The sequence below is a fragment of the Chiloscyllium punctatum genome, chromosome 19 (assembly GCF_047496795.1).
Source record: "Chiloscyllium punctatum isolate Juve2018m chromosome 19, sChiPun1.3, whole genome shotgun sequence".
Lineage (NCBI taxonomy): Eukaryota > Metazoa > Chordata > Chondrichthyes > Orectolobiformes > Hemiscylliidae > Chiloscyllium > Chiloscyllium punctatum.
In genome coordinates, this window is record NC_092757.1 from 58541995 (window position 1) to 58563601 (window position 21607).

The following is a 21607-nucleotide window of genomic DNA, read 5'->3' on the forward strand; positions in this document are numbered from 1 at the left end:
TAGGTTATGAGGCCTTGAAAAAGATCAGTAACAGAACTTAAAATGACATGTAATGATGAAAAGATGTCCTGTGGTACAAGATTATACTTTGTAATTCTGGGTCAGGCAACAGAATTTGCCTACAAAGCCTTTAAGGGGTTGAAAACAGATTTTTAAATTCCTTGCCAGCTTAACTGAAACATAGACAAATCCCAAACCACACAGATGATTAAAGTTAACAAAAGCCATGAAACACTTTCTATAAAACACATTCACATTACTTTTCTGTTTAACACCTTTTTCTTGATTGGAACATGGCAGGAAGTTGACCTCCACAGTTTTAAGCTGGTTGACTCAGCAGACAGGAAAGACATCAGTTCAAAGCTCTTGGGGTCCCTTTTAACATGAGTATGTTGGAGCCCTAAACAAGGTGATGTTCCACTTCCTGAGAGATAATGTTCCATTTTCCTTCCTCACGCAAAGGTTTTTTTTAATTCATTCAGAGGTCGAACGCATTACTGGCTAGGCCAGCATTTATTGCCCATTCCTAATTGTTCAGAGGGCAGTTAAGAGAGTCAAACAACTTGTGGTGGGTCTGGAGTCACATGTATGCCAGACCAGGTAAGGATGGCAGATTTCCACCCCTGAAGAACATTAACGAAGCAAATGGATTTTCCTGATAATTGATGTCAATTTCATGGTCATCATTAGCCTCTTAATTCCAGATTTTTAACTGAATCCAAATTCCACCGCATGCCATGACTGGACTTGAACTCTGGGCCCCAGATCATTACCAGGGTCTCTGAATACTTGGTCTAGTGATAATACCACTAGGCTATTTCCTCCCCTATGTAAAAAAAGTGTATCCCAGAGAAACAAAGGTGCTCAATCACATGTCGTATTCAAGACAGAGACCAATCACGTAACGGGGTATACGTGATGATACTGTAATGATAACATGAGAGAGATCAGAAAGAGTGATCTCTAACCTCATGTGATGGCAATGTACACAAAGATCGAGCTGTAAATACAGGGCACTTTATTATGGGTTCAAGCAGCATACCTTTGTGAAAGTAAACTTTTCCAGACCTAGAATACACAACACTGGTGGCAGTAGAAATGGAAAACAGAAACAATGAAGCCATTTTTATTGAAGAGAACTGTAAGATTCAGAAGAAGCGAATATAGAAATAACAAAAATAAGCCCTAATGATTTAACAAGTCATTGGAAACATCATAGGAGCAGCAGCAAGGTGGAAAACAGATCCAGAGACTGAAAAGTAATGAGCAAGACTCAAAGCCACAGGAAGTGGCACAGATACAGGAATAGTTCCTGGACCCAGAAGAAATGTAGAATCTAACTTATTCATCTTGGAAACATTTCAGGCAAAGGACCACACCAGGCCCAGGAATGTGAAAACTGGAAGAAAATGCACACCAAGTACAGAACTGCTGCAAGCTTGAATAAGAAAGTCCAGAAAGACCAGGTAAATATATTACTATATGCTCTGGATACTATCATTAAAATTGTATTAGCAAGCCTCTTCAGAGCTGTTGAGGATTCTTCAGTCCCAAAGACTTAAGGCATTAACTCTGTTTCACTCACAAGAGATGCTGCCAGATAGCAAAGTTTGAAAAATCACAAGAATAGCTCAAATATTTCCTTGGAAAATAAAATGTATTGCAAATAAGCATTGGAGTTAAACTAGAACTGGATGGACACCTAACAAAGTTGAAATTAGGTACAGGAGCTGGTGCTTTTGTTTTATCACAACAACTAAAAATGGTTTGAACAAATTAAAATGAAAAACCTGGATGAACTTTGTTCATTGTTAAAAGCCAGCTCATGGTGACACTCAAATGTAAAAAAATCAGAAATCTTTGAATCGGAGATTCAGAATCAGGAGTGTTCTCTACTAAATAGAATGACATACTTAAAGCTGAGATTATTGTAGAAGGTTGGTGAGATTGCTAACGCTGAACATACAAATTATAACACCCTTGGATACATATTTTTAGGAATTGCTTCCACTTCAAGCATTTTTCAGAGAGCATTTTCCAATGCATAGGAAGGTACTGACAATTTCAAACGCCAAATGATTGACACCCTGATACGTTCATTCACAAAAAAAAGGAACCTGACCAAAAAGAGTCAGGCCTCAGAGACTTACTGAATGCAAGATTATTACTTAGTAAAAATAAGTGTTTACTAAACATAAATTTCTTGGACCTGATATATGAGAAAACTTGCATCACCTGAAAACATTGCAGAACTTCAACTATTCCTCAGTTTGGTAAATCAAGTAGGTATGTTTCTATCCAATTTGGCAGAAATTAACAAGCTCTTGAGACATCTTTTCAGACAGGGTCAAGAATAGTGCTGGTGCTTGGACCAGGAAAAAGTTTTGAAAAGATTGACAAGCTCCTTAACTCTTCAGAAGTCTGAGGACACTGATTCACAGTTGCTGACTGCGCTAAGGGACAAAACATTCTCTACAATACAAGAGGCATCCCATTTTCAGGGGCAAAAGGACAGCAAGTTTGCGATGCCACTAGATCATTAACAAAGACAGAAGTGCATTTATCATTATAAAGAAATATATTTTAGCATCAACCTCGGGGTGTGTCGTTTTTAATGGTATGTGATAAAGATTATGGGTGTTTCAGCAGTTAGCAATGTTGCCTGACAGTGTCAGGGATACAGGTTCAATTCCAGCCTTGGGAGACAGTCTGTGTGGAGTTTGTACATTCTCTGTGTTGCATGGATTTCCTCTAGGTGCTCTGGTTTCCTCCCACAGTCGAAAGATGTGCAGGCTAGGTGGATTGGCTATGCTAAGTTGCCCATAGTTTCCAGGGATATGCAGGCTAGGTGGATTAGCCATGGGAAATGCAGGGTTATAGGGATAGTTTAGGGGGAGTTGAGTCTAGGTGGGATGCCTTCAGAGGGTTGGTGTGGACTTAATGGGCCAAATGGCGTGCTTCCAGACCATTCTTTGATTCTAATATTATAGTTCAAAATTGAAACTGATAATAAATCTTTGGTCACTCTTCTAAATGCAAAGAAAGAAACTCCCAAGGTGCACTCCAAAATTCAGTACTTTGCAGGTGTTAGGATTCATTGAGTGAATATATACATGGAAAAGTACCATTTTCTACACTCTGAAGGATTCCATCAACAACACTGAACAGGAGAAATACATTGAGGACTTTGAAACCTACAAACCAATTCAATGTATTCATACTGAATAACCATTCATAACCATTCACACCAAAAGGAAGTTAAAAGCAAGGCGTCAAGACCAAGAATGGGATGAAGAATGATTTAAAATCCAGAAGTACTGTCTGGAAGGATGGCAAACTATATTACCCAAAAATCTGAACATATGCCAGTACTTTTAAACAGCGTGAGCACCTCATTGTTGCTGATAACTTAATAGTCTTCAATGAGAAATTAGTTATTCAACATGATATTCTTCAAAACTTTCATCAAGGATATTTGGGTATTTGAAAGGATCATAAAGTGGGACAACAATCCGGATTAAGGTTGGGCTAAGAAAAGATTACTAACAGCATTCCTTGTTTTTAAAACAACCAAGAATAGAAAGATTCACCATTGCTGCCTTTCTTTTCCATACAGCTGTGGAAGTACTTGAGAATAGATTTGAGTAACATTATTATTCAAGATGGATTGGAGTCAACTGTATGCATAATATCACAGCAGAAATAATTACATAATCACCTCAAAATAACTATTTAACAAAAGATCTGGACATTGCAGTGCTTGATAATAGACAATAGTTTGCAAATGAATAATTCCAAAGTTGCGCACATGAATCTGGCTTTATTTACATCATGTTATTAGTTCACCTCATGATACTCAAACAAGCAGGGAAGCTGAGAAAATGCTTCAAACAAAGTTTTAATGTAGAAAAACAAAGTCCTCAAGTTTGTTCTGTTGCGTTATAGATTTTCACTATGACAGAATAGTTTACATTTACCTTTCGGTACAGCTTTAATCTGTTGTACAAATTAAAACCATATTAAAAACAGTGTGATCATTTCTATATCTGTTTTATACCAGAGTAAATCTTACTTGTGTTCAGTGTTGACTCTTCATCCGTTATACATTGTTTCCATCTGCCCTGCAGAAGCATCACATTTGGTGATGAGATGGGATTTTGGCTGTCTTGCATTGAATAAATTTGTTTTGGATAAACCCTTAGCAAGTCAATAGAGGAATTGAGAGACTCAAGATATGTTCACTACTAGTACTATATTAGGTGTTCCTGATAATCCAGACATTAATCAGATGGTAGGGAGAAGGGAAAAGGGTGATATTTCTGACCACACCTGGCCTAGAAGTTGATGATATACTTAAAAATTTGCTTAACAAAAGGCATACGGCTGTCAGACATTTTGTGTAAGGTTGAACAGTGTTATAGTCCCAAGACATTGGAGTTTACAGAAAGCTATTGCTTTGGAACAAAAGATTAGTTACCCATTTAGGATATTATCAAGTTTTATGTTGGCTTTGAAAAAGCTGTCTATCAATTTTAATTTGGGAGAATTTAGAGAAAGCTCACTGTGGGACAGAGACAAATAGATTGACAGTTTACTTTGATATGGCTAGCTGAGCAGTATCAACATGAATGTGACAGAACACAACTCCAGAAAAGACTAAGTTAACAACAGCCAGTTTTCTTCCAAAGTCAATAAATTGTAACTGAGTCTGACGGCCCCAACAAAAGTAGTTGTAAATTCCTGTTATTGATAATTAGGGCAACATCAGGCGCAGAATGGTCCATTTGTGAACAGAGTGCTACAGCAGGAAGAGGATCATCTGAAGAAGGTACATGCCGTACGTTTTGGAGGAAGGAGGCAGCAGTCTCTGTAAATGGTATCAAACCGCAACAGGTTGAAATCCACACTATAGTAATTTACAGGGTATCATAGTCCAGGTAATGGAGCCTCAGCAGACCTTGGGGCATCAGTCAATGCGATTTCTGAATTGCCATCCTGCCAAAATGTAAGTCAGTGTCTGTTGAAGAAATCATGCATAAATGAGGAAGTTAGGGAGAAGAGAACCTCCTCACAAATGAGAAAGGTCATGGTTCAATGGTTAAAAAATTTATCCATTAGAAATGGGTTAAAAATACAGGAGTTAAAATGGAACGTAATTTTTTTTAAACCTAGAAGAGAAAACTACAATACAAAATAGTATGATCTTTAAGTTACCTTAGGTGTTTGGTGAAACTGGCCACCCAATTCAAAAAGATACAAGGCCAAAAGACAGCTTTATAGCAGATTGCTGTAGACCTTGTCTCGGTTGCTATGCACTAAAAGGTGAAAATAAAGATGACGTGGAGGTGCTGGTGTTGGACTGGGGTGGACAAAGTCAGAAGTCACAGCACATCAGAATATAGTCCAACAGGTTTATTTGAAATCACAAGCTTTTGGATAGGTGCTGACTTCACCTGATGATGAAGGAGCAGTGCTCTGAAAGCTTGTGATTTTAAATAAACCTGTTGGACTATATCCTGGAGAGAATAAAGTAAGAGGACTGAAGACAGAACATTATCGCAAAAGTTGAACAGAGTAATTGGGCCGCTCCCATTGTGGTAACATGAAAGGCAAATGTTATTGTAAGATTGTGGGGATTATAAAGTAATTGTAAATCATGTACTAGAATATAATCCACCCAATGATGAGTCAAAAGTCAAGGATCTGTTTACGATATTTCAGGAGGTCAGATATGTTCAAACTTAAATCTGGTAAATACCTATTTGAAATTTGAATTAGATGAAGGGTCAAATCTCTGGGTATTGTTACCTACAATGGCCTATTTCAGTTTCACAGCTTGCCATTCGATTTTTTCCCACTATTTTGCAAGGAATTCAGAGAGTAATGTATTATTTACATAACATACTTATTTTAGCTCCAAATAGGCAGACCCATGATGGTAGACAGAAGAAAGTGCTCCATTGTTTGGAAAAGCACATGGAATGTACGAGTTGCGCAGGTAGTTAAAGATAGACTACGTCCTACCCAGAGTAAGGTTCATGTGATAAGAAATGCAACATGTCCTCAGAGTATTTCCAAGCTGAGATCTTTGTGTCTCGTGATTTATTACAGTAAAATCATCTGGCAATCTCATTGTATTCATTGAATGAATTATCAAAGAGGTGTGTTCCATGGTTATGCAGTGTGACAAATCATTCAAGTTGAATAAAAATAACTTGTAAAATGGTACAATGCTTGTACAGTACAGTATGTGTTAAGCTAGCATATGTTTTCTCATGTTGGATAATGGTAAAGAAAATCAACTGCACTTAAGATCATGTGTTTTCAGTGCCAATGAGTGAAATTCTACTCAGATAGAGTGTGAAGCATTGTTTTGATTATTAAAGAAAGAAGATATTCTAAATATTTGTATGGTCATAGTTTCACAACCAAAACTGATCCTGAGCCACCGAAGATAATTTGAACTTAAAAGGCCCCAGCCCCCACCTTGGACTGCAGTCTGAATGCAGAGATCGGCATGGATTTTGTTGACGTACAAATGTGATATATAATTCGTTATGTACAAATGATTATAAAATACAATCTCTAGATGACCATCCCCATCCGATTTAGGGAAGATATATTTTCTTCTGACACGTAGGTGAGTTTTCAATCACAGCAGATGTTGGTAGAATAAATCATAAGGACATTATATTGCCAAGGGTGCATAACTATATTGCAAATGATGGCCAACATAGATATTGGATTTAGAAACCATGCCATTTTTTAAAATCCATAGGAATAAATTCCATTATGCAGGGAACAAGAGTTGTAATTCCAAAAAGGTATAGACCTACAGATCTTCATGATCAACACTGAGGGATGAGTTTGATAAAGAGTAAAAACAAGCAGCTATATTTGGTGGCCAGGATTAGATAACATCAAAAATGACAGTGAAATAGACACAGCCAGCAAGTCCCTTAATATTACAGAATTTGAATGGCAATAGCTATTCATTATGGTGGATAACCAAAGTGGATTGATGGGTTTGCAATGAATTGAATGACAAATAGCAAAACCTTACAGATTTTGGATAGTTTGGTTACTGCTTCGTTTTTGACAAAATTTAAACCTGATAATAGATCTTAAATTTTGTTCAAAAGACTTTTCAAATGCCATGAGAATATAAAGGACAAACACCAGTGTGTTCCATCACTTGAAATGAAGGAGAACATGCAGAGCATATTGTTAATCCTGCTCTTGTCAAACAAATACGTGATACAAAATGAAGAAAATTTCAAATGTCATAGATTCACAAGCTGAGGAATGATTTGTTTATTTATCATAATAGGTAAAGTTGCCATAGTCCAAATGGACCACAAGCTGCTTTTCCATTGGAGAGACACAACTGGTGATGGTTTAACCTGAGGGTCACCATGTCTCAGGCGAGGGGAGAGTCCTCAATGGTAACCTCAGCTGGTGTGGGAATTGAACCCACACTTTTGGCTTCACTCTGCATTGCAAATCAGTCACAGAATCATTGAGCTAGCCCTCATTACACCTCATACTGAGAGAATGCCACATGAATCGATTCTTTAAAGACAGTCGTGAATGAGGTTTGTTGTTGAAGCCACGTTTGAATCAGTAGAAGAAAATAATTTAGACAGAAGGGGAATTATGAGAGGGAGAGAGTGAGAGAATGTAATCTGAAGTTGACCCAGCAAGTTATGATGAAAGAATACCCTGAGTTTTTGAAGTGGCCAGAATCCGACAAATATGCAGTCCTTTAATATATTTAGATATTGTTTGGTGGGTTTTTTACAAGTAAATCATATTTTACTTTCAAAGGTTCATGAAGAAGGGAGTTGGGAAGAATCAAATGGGTCCATTAAATTGGCGAGATGCAATGTAAGTAATAGTTACTTCAAGTTGTGCTCGTAACCAGTTCACATCCATGTCAGATGTAGACAGAATTCCTACAGGTGGAAACAGGCCATTTGGCCCAACAAATCCACACTGATCTTTTAAAGAGTAACCCACCCAGACTCATTCCCCTACCCTATAACTCTATATTTACCTATGACTAATGCATCTAACCTACACATGCCTGAACTCTCTGGGCAATGTTGCACGGCAAATTCACCTAACCTACACGTCTTTGGATTGTGGGAGGAAACCCATGCAGACACAGGAAGAATGTGCAAACGCCACACAGGCAGTCGCTTGAGGCTGGAACCAAACCCAGGTCCCTGGCACTGTGAGGTAGCAGTGCTAACCACCAAGCTGCCCCATGTGTCTGATGAAGAGGAAAATTCAACTGAAGATCACAGGCTAAAATCAAGTCTTGTTAGAGAAAGCGAGTATCAGTCTTGGGTAAAGATAGCTCAAGATCCTCCCCAAAATTGGAAAGTCTGAGTCAAGAAAGCAGGCATTCTCTGAAGAATAGAAAAACATTGGGTTAACATAGATTTGAAATTAATTAGAGATCGGTACAAATGCAATCTTAAACATGCTGTTTTGGAAAATGTAGGGGGCGATGGATTCTCAGGGGAATGTAACACAAACAGCCAAGTTTCTGGTATCAAGACAAGCTCTAATGTAATGGGGGGTATGTTGGGTTTCAAGCAATCAATTGTGTTAGGGGACTGTCTAGTCAGAGGCACAGGCAGACATTTTGGAGGCCAGCAGCGAAACATCCGAAAGGTGTGTTGCCTCCCTGGTGCCAAGGATGTCTCAGAGAGGGTGCAGAATGTTCTCAAAGGGGAGAGGGACCAGCAGGAGGTCATTGTACACATTGGAATGAATGACATAGGAAGAGAAAGGATGAGATTTTGAAGGGAGAATATAGAAAGTTAGGCAGGAATTTAAAAAGGAGGTCCTCGAGGGTAGCAATACCTGGATTACTCCTAGTGCTACGAGCTACTGAGGGTAGGAATAGGAGGATAGAGCAGATGAATACATGGCTGAAGAGCTGGTGCAGGGGAGAAGGGTTCACATTTTTGGATCATTAAAATCTCTTCTGGGGTAAACCTGTACAAGGAGGATGGATTGCATCTGAATTGGAAGCGGACTAATATACTGACAGGGAGATTTGCTCGAGCTGCTCGGGAGGGACAAGGTAGGACTAATAAATTAAACTGCATTTATTTCAATGCAAAGGGCCTAACAGGGAAAGCAGATCAACTCAAGGCATGGTTAGGAACATGGGACTGGGATACAGAAACATGGCTCAGGACTGACAGCTCAATGTTCCGGGATACAAATGCTACAGGAAGGATAGAAAAGGGAGGCAAAGGGAGGAGAGGGAGTGGGGTTTTTTGATCAGGGATAGCATTACAGCTGCACTTAGGGAGGATATCCTTGGAAATACATCCAGGGAAGTTATTTGGGTGGAACTGAGAAATAAGAAAGAGATGATCACCTTAATGGGATTGTATTATAGACCCTCTAATAATCAGAGGGAAATTGAGAAACAAATTTGTAAGGACATCTCAGTTATATGTAAGAATAATAGGGTGGTTATGGTAGGCGATTTTAACTTTCCAAACATAGACTGGCACTGCCATAGTGTAAAGGGCTTAGATAGAGAGGAATTTGTCAAGTGTGTTTTCCTACAAGACAATTTTCTGATTCAGTATGTGAATGTACCTACTGGAGAAGGTACAAAACTTGACCGACTCTTGGGAAATAAGGCAGGTCAGGTGACTGAGATGTCAGTGGGGGAGCACTTTGGGGCCAGCGACCATAATTCCATTAGTTTTAAAATAGTGATGGAAAAGGATAGACCAGATCTAAAAGTTGAAGTTCTAAATTGGAGGAAGGCTAATATTGATGGTATTAGAACTTTCAAAAGCTGATTGGAGGCTGATGTTCGCAGGTAAAGTGATGGTTGGAAAATGAGAAGTCTTCAGAAATAAGATAATGAGAGTCCAGAGACAGTATATTCCTGTTAGGGTGAAAGGAAAGTGGTAGATATAGGGAACACTGGATGATGAGAAAACTTGAGGTTTGGTTTAGAAAAAGAAGGAAGCATAAGTCAGGTATAGACAGGATAGTTCCAGTGAATCCTTAGAAGAGTATAAAGGCAGTAGAAGTATACTTAAGAGGGAAATCAGGAAGGCAAAAAAAGGGACATGAGATAGCTTTGGCAAATAGAGTTAAGGAGAATCCAAAGAATACAAACACATTAAGGACAAAGGGTAACTAGAGAGAGAATAAGGCCCCTCAAAAGATCAGCAAGGCGGCCTTTGTGTGGAGCCACATGAGATGGGCAAGATTCTAAACAAGTATTTTGCATCAGTGTTTACTGTAGAGAAGGACATGGAAGATATAGAATGTTGGGGAATAGATGGTGATATCTTGCAAAATGTCCATATTACAGAGGAGGAAGCGCTGGATGTCTTGAAATGCAGAAAGATAGATAAATCCCCAGGACCCGATCAGGTGTACCCTAGAACTCTTTGGGAAACTAGGGAAGTGACTGCTGGGCCTCTTGCGGAGATATTTGTATCATCAATAGTCACAAGTGAGGTGCCGGAAGACTGGAGGTTGGCTAACGTGGTACCAGTATTTAAGAAAGGTGGTAAGGACAAGCCAGGGAACTATAGACCAGTGAGCCTGACATCAGTGGTGGGCAAGTTGTTGGAGGGAATCCTGAGGGACAGGATGTACATGTATTTGGAAAGGCAAGGACTGATTAGGGATAATCAACATGACTTTGCACATGGGAAATTATTTCTCACAAACTTGACTGTGTTTTTTGAAGGAGTAACAAAGAGGACTGATGAAGGCAGAGCAGTGGACGTGATCTATACGGACTTCAGTAAGGTGTTCGACAAGGTTCCCCCGGGAGATTGGTTAGCAAGGTTAGATTTTGTGGAATACAGGGAGAACTAGCCATTTGGATACAGAACTGGCTCAAAAGATAGAAGACGGAGGGTGGTTTTGGAGTCCTGTGACCAGTGGAGTGCTGCAAGGATCGGTGCTGGGTCCTCTACTTTTTGTCATTTATATAAATGATTTGGATGTGAACATAGGAGGTATTGTTACTAAGTTAGCACCAAAATTAGAGGTTTAGTGGACAGCAACGAATGTTCCCTCGGATTACAACAGGATCTTGATCAGATGGGCCAATGGGCTGAGGAGTGGCAGATGGTACTTAATTTAGATAAATGCGAGGTGTTGCATTTTGGGAAAGCAAATCTGAGCAGGATTTATACACTGAATGGTAAGGTCCTAGGGAGTGTTGCTAAACAAAGAGACCTTGGAGTGCAGGTTCACAGTTCCTTGAAAGTAGAATCACAAGTAGACAGGATAGTGAAGGCATTTGGTATTGTGGGATGTAGGAAAAAGTGTTACTTCTGCAATTCTAATTACTTATACAAAGTAAATGAACTCACACCAGTGTGCAATTGTTTTAGCCAAGAGCTGAGTCAACAAGGATGGAAATTATGTGGAAGAAATACATAATTGTTTTTGTATTAGCTAAAATTGTATGCAAGAATGAAATGTGACTGCAAAACAATGGTAGATATTACAGGCGAATAGATAAGATACTGTGAGGGGAGCAAGTTAAGCTAGATATGCCTGTACAAACAGTAGGTATAAACATCTGTTTCCCACTTTTACAGAAACACAGGAACAAACCCCAACTAAAAGGGTCATAAGGATCAGTATGGTAGGGGAAGGTACAGATGGAGGGAGTAGATAATGGTGAAGAAAGAATATGCCTAACAATGATCTACAGCGGGATGAGGTCGAACGGCCTTGTGAGGCCAGAAATAAACATTTTGTCACAAACAAGGCTGGATAAGGCAAGAGATAAACCGGAGTAATGGGTGCCGGTCTTAGGGGAAGTGGAAGATGTAAACAGGGGAGGAGCAATGAAAAAAAGAAACCAAATTATATAAATATTGTGTATTAATTGAATTTGGTGTATGTCCCTTGCCTTGTAGACACTGGACATCACACCCTCTTGCAAGAGTAAAATAAAGGACACTACTGATTCAGATTTTGTCTCTGACTGCAATTATTGAAGTGTGTGAGCTTTGTTTCTCACAGTATGCTTTCCTTTATTGGTCAGAGTATTGAGTACAGGAGTTGGGAAATCATGTTGCGGCTGTACAGGACGTTGGTTAGGCCACTTTTGAAATATTGCATGCAATTCTGATCTCCTTCCTATTGGAAGGATCTTGTCAAACTTAAAAGAGTCAGAAAAGATTTACAAGGATGTTGCCAGGGTTAGAGGATTTGAGCTATTGGGAGAGGCTGAATAGGCTGGGGATGTTTTCCCTGGAGCGGCGGAGGCTGAGGGGTGATCTTACAGAGGTTTATAAGACAATGAAGAGCATGGATGGGACAAATAGACAAAGAGTATTCCCTGAATTCGGATTATTTTCTTAGAAAGGTTGATGAGGTACCTGTTTGAGGCCTACAAAATCATGAGGTGTTGACAGGGTGGATAGCAAGGACCTTTTTCCCCCCAGAGTGGAAGACTCAATTACTAGGGGTCACAAGTTCAAAGTGGGTGGGGAAAAGTTTAGGGGAGATATACGTGGAAAGTTCTTCGCGCAGAGGGTGGTGGGTGCCAGTGGATATAGTAGGGGCAGGAACGATAGCATCTTTTAAGCTGGATCTAGATAAACATATGATTGGGCAGGGAGCAGAGGGATACCGACCCTTCAAAAAATAGGCGGCAGATAAAGGATATGGATTGGTGCAGGCCTGAGGGTCAAAAGGGCCTGTTCCTGTGCTGCAATGTTCTTTGTTAGTTCTGGGGTGGGGGAGTCCAGAACTAGAGGGCATAGGTTTAGGATGAGAGGGGAAAGATATAAAAGAGACCTAAGGGGCAACTTTTTCACGCAGAGGATGGTGCATGTATGGAATGAGCTGCCAGAGGACGTAGTGGAGGCTGGTACAATTTCAACATTTAAGACATCTGGATGTTTTTTTCATAGGAAGGATTTGGGTGCTAGCAGGTGGAACTAAATTAGGTTGGGATATCTGGTCGGAATGGACGAGTTGGACCAAAGGGTGTTTCCGTGCTGTACATCTCTATTACTCTATTAATAAATATGTTGAAGAAAGAGGGAGCAGTATAATAGCCCCCTCAAGTGGCCAATTGTATATATGTATGTACCAGATAAAACCATGATTTGGAGATGCCGGTGTTGGACTGGGGTGTACAAAGTTAAAAATCACACTACACCAGGTTATAGTCCAACAGGTTTAATTGGAAGCACACTAACTTTCGGAGCATCACTCCTTCGTCAGGTGATACTGGAAGCCTGTAAATTTTTGCTATAAATTCTGTGGGTTAGGATTGAGCCCTTCACTATCACCTGATGAAGGAGTGACGCTCCGAAAGCTAGTGTGCTTCCAATTAAACCTGTTGGACTATAACCTGGTGTTGTGTGATTTTTAACCAGGTAAAACCAGTTGTTCAATGTTCACTTTCTTACAGGCTTAGTTTGGCCTGTAACCAACTGGCAACAAAGTTATACAGCAAAATAATGAACAAAGGGATAACCAGTTTTCAAACTTCAAACAGACACACAGTATAAGAGCTTTCAGAGCCTTAGCCCATGGACCAGAACATGAACAAAAAAAAAAGAGTGAGAGAAAAAGTACGATTACTCTTTTTTAAAAAAACCACAACCAAGAGCACACATGGCTGAGACAGACCATAAGGAGAAAATGCCAATAGCTTGAAACAACAAAAGAGAGAAACTTGGGCTTCATATTCTGAAATAGAAAGCAGTACCTTTGAGAAGAAGGCTCTCATCAACAGATCGGAAAGAACAAAACATCTTTGAGCTCAAGAGGAGGACATAGTCAGATCAGGGAGACTGGCACATCAGAGACTAAACAGTGAAATCTGAGACTTGGGGGTTTTGGGGGGAAAGAGGTTTGGAGGTGAAGATGTAAATATGTTCGGAATAAAGGCTTGGGGGAGATGTAGTGTAACATGGTTAACTCTGATGGTCAGAGTTATGTGAATAGCTAGAGCAGTCTACAAGGGTGCAGAAGCTCCAAATATATCCTCTTCATGCAAAGTAAAGAGTTAGCCATAAAGCAAATATTTCTTGCTTTAAAAAAAAACCCATGGACTCATACAACTTACCTTTGTGACACTAAAAAGACCCAGACCCAAAAATCACAACAAAACATTTTGAAAGTGAGGAAATTGGGTTAATGGGGATCAGAGGGGAAGGAAGAGTTGCATTGGAAGATCAGCTGTGATTATACAGAGTGGTAACAGAAGAGCTAAATCATGCCCTGTTTCTCAAGTTATGTTCGCATACAGCTAATTCAACAAGAAGGTTACATCTGAGGATGAGAAGCTAAAGGGCAAAATTGGAGATAAGCACAAGATTTTGAACAAATGCATATCAGATAGCTAGACAAGAACTATCTGTAAAGGATGGAGTGTGAGAAACAACAGAAGGAGCTGGAAAAACTCTGCGGTCTGCTGATCACAAAATTATAAAAAGGGCCTGGTGAACCACGAGGGACTTTCCTGTGGGGCTCCTACTGGTGCACATACACCATCCTGTCCAACAACTGAGGACGTTGATTAAATACACAACGCATCTGTTAGGCATTAGTGTTTGACTGGGATTGACTAATAAACGTAATTAAATTCTCTTGTAAACAGTGCTAACACTAACTTCTAAGAAAGTTTTGGATACATTTGATCATTCTAAATACTTATTTATCTTCATAAAATCTATGACCACAAAAACAAACAATGTAATCATTCAGAAGCAAACCATCTGCGAAGCCCTTGCTGTCACTTGCTGGGAGTGTCTATAATACATTTGCCTGTATCATTCAATCCTGCTCTGAGACTTCATTTCTGCATCAATCTTACAAATGTCACGGCTTCCAAATGCTCCAGAGCCTTGGTTGCTGGAGTTTAGGTTGCTATGGACTAATGTGTGGTGTCAGAAACAAGTACAAAGAGAGTAACAGTTTTATTCTGTGCTAATGATGCATCACAACAATTGAGAGAGTAAGAGTTTTGGAGAGAGAGAAAACAAGGTCTGAAAACTCCTTTCGGCCCATTCACATGCACAGTAAATGCAAGGCACAATTACCATGCATGTAGGCATCCTGGGACAGGCAGCATGCACATTTCAAGTTGTTTCCTCATTGCAATGATCATAGAACATCAACTTAGCGAAGAATTGCACTTCAACTGGCTACATGCTCAGCAACGTCAACCAGGAGTGTGCCTGGATAGCACAAACGTGCAGCTAGACTGCACCTCTGAAAGGGAGTGTGCATTTGGAGTTTGACAGCTGATGAAGTTTTGTAAAGAGCCATACATAGTCATTTGACAGAGAGGAGTCACAAGTCTGGTGTCTGAGCAGGTAGCCATTGTCAGAAAGAAGCCAACCCCTAGTTCAAAGTGGTGTCAAGTATAGCTGGCTGGCACCAAACAGAACCAACATGGCTGCTGTCATGATAGTGGGCATTCACTAAGACAAGGTAAATCAAAATGCACACTCAGGGATTCAGCTCTGGTATTGCTCCTCCAGCTTCGCTTTTGCACAATCCTACAACAATAGCAAACATCATACTTCTATTAACTCAGTCACAGCAAAAGAAACTTAAAACTGGATGCTCCCCACAGGCTCCTTTAAGAATACTACACATGTAGTTTGAGCACACATTTAGCTGGGATACTGTAAGAAGGGCTGTGAAAAGGGCCTGTGAGGTCAGGTACTAAATCAGTGGAAGTCTCCATTTGATGTCACAATCTGCTCACTCTGTATGTTTAATGTTTCCAACGTATACATGGGCCACTCACATTGGAACTATAAGCTTGGCAACAGTGCCAGAACTGACCACAAACTGTCAGATTAATATTTACTGATGCCCAGGCTTACATAGTTGTGGCACTAGCAATGCTACGGTCCTGAATTCGGTAGCGAAAAAGTGGTAGGCCAATAGCAATATACAGATTTTATTGCATGTGTGCATGTTTATTATATGTGGATTGAGCAAATTTCATAAATATTCATGTCCATAAATCTGGAATAACAATAGTGTAAGTAATGGTAACCACAAAACTACCAGGATGTGTTGCAAACCACATCTGGATTCATGAACCTATTCTCGGGAGTGGATTTGGTCAAGTATGTCTACATGCGAGCCATAGCAAAATTGTGGATTTTATCAGCTCTTTGAAATGGCCAAGCAAGCCACTCAGTTATATTGAGAAAAAACAAACCATTCACCAACACTTTCTCAGAGATAGTAATGGTGGTAACAACTATCGGCCTTGACAGTATTGATCATAACCCATAAGTGAATAAATTAAAAGAATATATATACTTTCTGAAGAAGGGTCACTGGACTTGCAATGTAACTTTTTTCTCTCCACAGATGCTAACAGAACTGCTGTGTTTCTCCAGCAATTCCTGTTTTTATTTCAAAGTTTGTTGGAGTTGGTTTGGCTGTTAAACTTATAATTAGGCTTTTGAAATTTTGTCCACAAATTGCTGGAAGTGCAATTGTGAGAGCAATAGCACAGGAAATTTAGTGAGCAACAGAACAATCTTCTAAACTGGTGAGATTAACCCTTGAGAAATTAAGAAAGGAAGGAGAGAAATGAACAGAGGAAGGATTGAGGTGTAGGAGTTATAGTGGGTGAAGTCAATGTCAAACAGGTGTGAAAGAAAAATACAAGAGGAGAAAAAGAACAGAAAAGAAAGAAAAAGTAAAAAATGGATATTTTGGAAACTTCCCCAAACAATTCACATCCAATTTATACATCCTGATTTCACATTTTAGGGCATTTATTGTAATAAGTAATTAAAATGTTATTAATCAAACATTGGCAATTCTTGTTTGAAACCACAGAATACAATCCCTATTGCTCATTCTTAGCTCAACTAGAGAAACAAATTTCATAAGCATGCTTTACACATAATTTCAATTTTCATAAAATCAATACAAAGTGATTATTAACTTTCCAGGGGATATACTTACATTTAGAACAGAGATTAATGGACGTTTGGATGCCAAGAGAATTAAGGGATATGGAGATAGTGCTAAAAAAAATGGAATGGAGGTGGAAGACCAACCGTAATTTTACTGGATGATCAAACAGTCTCAATAGGCTAAATGGTTTATTCCTGCTCTTATTCCAGATATATAGATAAATAGATTTACAGATATCAGAGAGCACGTGAGCGACAGATACATATGCAATATAAACATTGCTACAAAGGAGACTAAAAGTTTAAACCTTTTGTCTTGCATTCATCGGAACAAGGCCACAAGGAACTGAATTGAAAAGAGATCTCAGTTTATACAGGATGAGAGAGGCTGCTTAATGTTTTAGCCATCAAAGCAGCTGCCTTTCTCATCCTGTATAACATGGGGCATCTTTTGTTAAGTTTTTTTTTGTGTCCCCATTCTGATGAGTGCAAGACAAAAGTTTCAACTTCTGGTCTCCTTTTTAACAATGCTTAAGCTCTGTACAATCAACATTTGTCATATTATTTAACACTTGTGCTCGGATTCCGACAATAAATTCAGAGTGAGGGCTTTGATCTTTTAGAATCAGGAACGTGCGTACGTTAATCCTACACCAAATATGCGAAGGCCAAATACTTGAAGGTTGTATCACTGAAGTGAAGTGCTCACTCAAGGAAGTGAACTTTGGGAAACAGATTACATATTTTCTTTGATTTTTCTGTTGACTTAAATCAATAGTTGGATAAGCGTGTCTGTGATGGTTTGATCCGCACTTCTTGTGGTTGACATTCTCGTCATGGGAATCAATTGTATCTTTTTTTCATGAAAGGTTGCTCAATTATAGTGACAGATAAACTTGTGTAGGTTTTGTCTACTACAGAGCACAGAAAACCTCCAAAGCCGTCCTGAAGATTGTGACGAAAAATGTTAACTCAGTCTCTTATTCCGTAGATGCTGCAAAACCCACTGCGTATTTCCAAAACTTCGATTTTATTCTCAGGAATTATCTACCATGATGCAGACCACCCAGTGAAATAACTCCACAGAGGCTGGTATCCCATCACCAAGTCACCCTTTATTTCACATGTGGGCAGTCCTTGTCACTGATCCAGCTCCCTCAGAGCCAGCTGTCAGAGTGAGCGGGAAGGCTGATGTTCCTATGCTTATCTATCAGCCAGGATTCCCGGATTGGACCAGATTAACAACCCCAATCAGAGAATTCATATTCTATGAGGTCCACATAGCTGACCTCGTTACAATCACTACAGTCAGAAATATATGTTCAGCACAAAATGTCATTCCTTGTGAACGGATGACAACATTTGTAATGCAGCATTAACAAACACACTGCATTTTAAACCATTTATAAACAAGCATCATACAACTTGAATACATACCACAACAGAATCAAAGTAAGTTTGAGAATGATGTTACAATGCCTTTCACAATAGAACTGCTACCATTCACACACCAAGAAACACATGTTGGTTGATATTAAACTACTGAAATGTAGGTCTATGTCACTGACATGGAGAGCAAAAAGACAACAAATTAAGCCCTGTTTGTGGGCTAAGAATCCAAAGTAAAGTTATTTTGAATAGCTTTGATTGAGAAGTCAGTGATCCATAGCACAAAATCTCTTCTAAATTAGAAATTTCAGGGGTTCAACAAGTTAACTATAAAAGATAATGGAAGAATATTGTAGTGATATTTATAGTTGGACTTGAGATTCTGATGTTGGGTTTGAGTACATTGTTAAGTAGCATTGCTTACCTCATCTAGGAATATTAGATACTGAGTGTGATTCCCTCCCAGGCTCAGAGATTATTGGGCTGGGTCCAGCTTTTAAAGTTATTGTGATCCTCTACTGCAGTGTTTTACCCATAGCTGCAAACACAGTACTGCCAGCAACAAATTCCGAATGACCGACACTACTTAAAAACTCCTTTTCAATAAGTGGACACCTCATAAGTTCTAATAGAAATCTCTCAAATTTTATCCAATATATTAGGCACTTAGCCTCAAAATGATTTTTCTATCCCTGCAGTTTAAGACATTCATCACAGCCACACGGCATGAAGGCACATGCAAGGAGTAAATGCAGAGCAGAATAAATTCCACTTTGGAGCTTTGTAATGACAGGCTCAAGCTCTGCCTGTGTTGAGTGCCCTGCTTGCTTGCTCTCTGCACCTACAGCTGCTGACAGCAGCAGTCACAGAGACAGTCAATGTTCTCTTATAAAGGGAGTTTTCACAGACAGTTATCACACTAAAGGAGGAGGCAACACAGGTAAAGAGACAGGCACTCACCTCATCTCTGCATCACTTTCACATGGGCTCACCGCAGGAGACTATTAGATTAATTCTGAAAGATGTCACTTTTAAGAAGGCTGCAATAGCTATGTGAACCTCAGTAAATCTCATTAAAGGTGAACAAAGTATTGCTGCTGATCAATCAGTGCTTTGCTGCGTAATATGAAAGGCCTGACTTACCATGGCTGGATTCCCCTGAGCTGTTTGTGCTAATGGATCTTGCCTCTGGACCTTGAGATTCTGATTTGTATGAAGATGCTGTTAGGAATAAGTGGGAGCTCTCCCTTGCTGAGGTGCTGAATACAAATTGCAGACCTAACCCTCTCCATACACACGCAGACAGGAAATAGACCATAAAGGCAGCTGACATGGCTCTGATTGGAGAACTCTACGATCATGTGACAGTGCCCTGGCTTACCAAGGGGCAGTGATATAAATAGACAGTGATATGTGGAGGGATGGTTAAGAAATTCAAGCACTCTTGGGTTGTTCACACCTCACCTGCTGAAAACACTACAGAAGCAGGATTTGAAATAACAGATGCATTCTGCATGAGAAGTAGCTCACTTTTCATCACATAAGCAAGGTACACATTTTCCTGGCTAAGTGGAAGGTTCTAATTTATCATATAGGCCAGGTGAGAATACACAGTGTGCTATACCAAACATACGCATACATTCTCTGCAAACAAAAACAAACAAACACCGCCTCACACTGGCCAGGTGGGGGTCCCCCTCCTCTTTTTAAGATGATATAAACAGAAAGGAAAGTCCCCTCAACACCGTCCCCATCAAATAGTACTGGGGTGGGACAACAAGGGGTTAATTGCAGAAGCAAATTCTCACTACTGAGCTAAAAGTAAACTTAAAGATCCCCCAACACCAATCCATCAAATACTCCAGGGACAGGGACAGCAAGAGGTTAAAATGAACAGCTCACAATGCCAATCTGTTGCCTTCTCTTCATAGCTCTGCAAATGGTTATTGGAAAAAAGAACAATCTAATTCCCTTTGAACAGCTTTGGTTAAGCCTCCCTCCACCACTCACAGGCAATGCATTCTAAGAGTTCCCCAGTGTGGTGTCCTACACCCGATTATCTTCAGCAGCTTCATTAATGAGCTTCCCTTCATCATAAAGCCCGAGTGGGAATGTTTGATGAAGGTTGTACAATGTTCAGCATCATTCATGATTCTACGGACATTGAAGCAGTGCATGTTCAAAAGTAGTAATAGGTGTACAATATCGAGATCTGGGCTAACAAGTAGCATTGAAATCACCGAATCCCCCATTATCAATATCCTGCAGTTACAACTAACCAGAAACTCAACTGTACTCATTATTTTAGTACATCGACCTGCTTGTGCAGACAGAGGCTAGGAATCCTGAAGCAAATAACTCATCTCATTTCCCAAAACCTGTCCACTGGCCACTGTTGGAGTGTTGCGTGCAGTTCTCGTCTCTTTCCTTTCGGCAGGTGGGGGGGGGGGGAGGGAGGTGTTGTGAAACTTGAAAGATTTCAGAAAAGATTTACAAGGATGTTGCCGGGGTTGGAGGACTTGAGCTGTGGAGAGGGGTTGGGTGGGCTGGGGCTGTTCTCCCTGGAGTGTCGGGGGTTGGGGGTGACCTTTTGGAGGTTTATGAAGTCATGGATGGGGTGAATGGTCATGGTCTTTGGCCTGGGGTGGGGAAAGTCCAGAATTAGACAGTGTAGGTTTGGGGTGAGAGGGGAGAGATGTCGAGGAGGCCTGGGGGTGGCAGCTTTTTCGCTCGGAGGGTGGTGCGTGTGTGGGGTGGGCTGCTGGAGGGGGGAGGTGGAGGCTGGTACAATTGCAACATTTGGGGGGGCATCTGGGTGGGTGTGTGGGTAGGGGGGGTTTGGAGGGATGTGGGCTGGGTGCTGGCGGGTGGGACTGGATCTGGTTGGCGTGGATGAGTTGGACCCAAGGGTCTGTTTCCGTGCTGTACATCTCTGTGACTCTAAACAGTCCAATGAGGGAAGGGGTAATATTGGACTTGATTGAGGGAAATAAGCCTGGCCAGGTGAGTGAAGTTTCTGTGGGGGAGCATTTCAGGAGTAGTGACCATAATACCACAAGTTTTATGATACTCATGGAAAGGTACAATAGCAGTCTTTGGATGAAGGTGTTAAATTGGGGGAAGGCAAACTGCAACAGGTACTGGAGAATTTTGACTGGAGGCAGCTGTTTGAGGGTAAATCCACATCGGATATGTGGGAGTATTTCAAATGGCAGTTGATAAGAGTTAAGGAATGGCATGTTCCTACAAGAATGAAGAATAGGTATGACAGATACGTGAACGTTGGATGA

The 21607-nt window shown here is 40.2% G+C and overlaps 1 protein-coding gene across 6 annotated transcripts in view; it reads right to left on the reverse strand.

The window, feature by feature from the left end:
• The window catches only part of LOC140491374 (septin-4-like), a 135870-nt gene that overhangs the window by 103172 nt on the left and 11091 nt on the right, over positions 1-21607 (reverse strand). For 2 of the 6 annotated variants that reach the window (XM_072589468.1, XM_072589464.1), the window contains exon 1: positions 19461-19629. The exons of 2 other annotated variants lie outside the window; for them this stretch is intronic. In XM_072589468.1, the coding sequence (XP_072445569.1) occupies positions 19461-19463 (3 nt within the window). In that variant the 5' untranslated portion in view covers positions 19464-19629. Of the gene's footprint in view, positions 1-19277; positions 19300-19460; positions 19630-21607 lie in introns of those variants that run through there. 2 more of the 6 variants (XM_072589471.1, XM_072589466.1) reach the window with 2 other exon arrangements.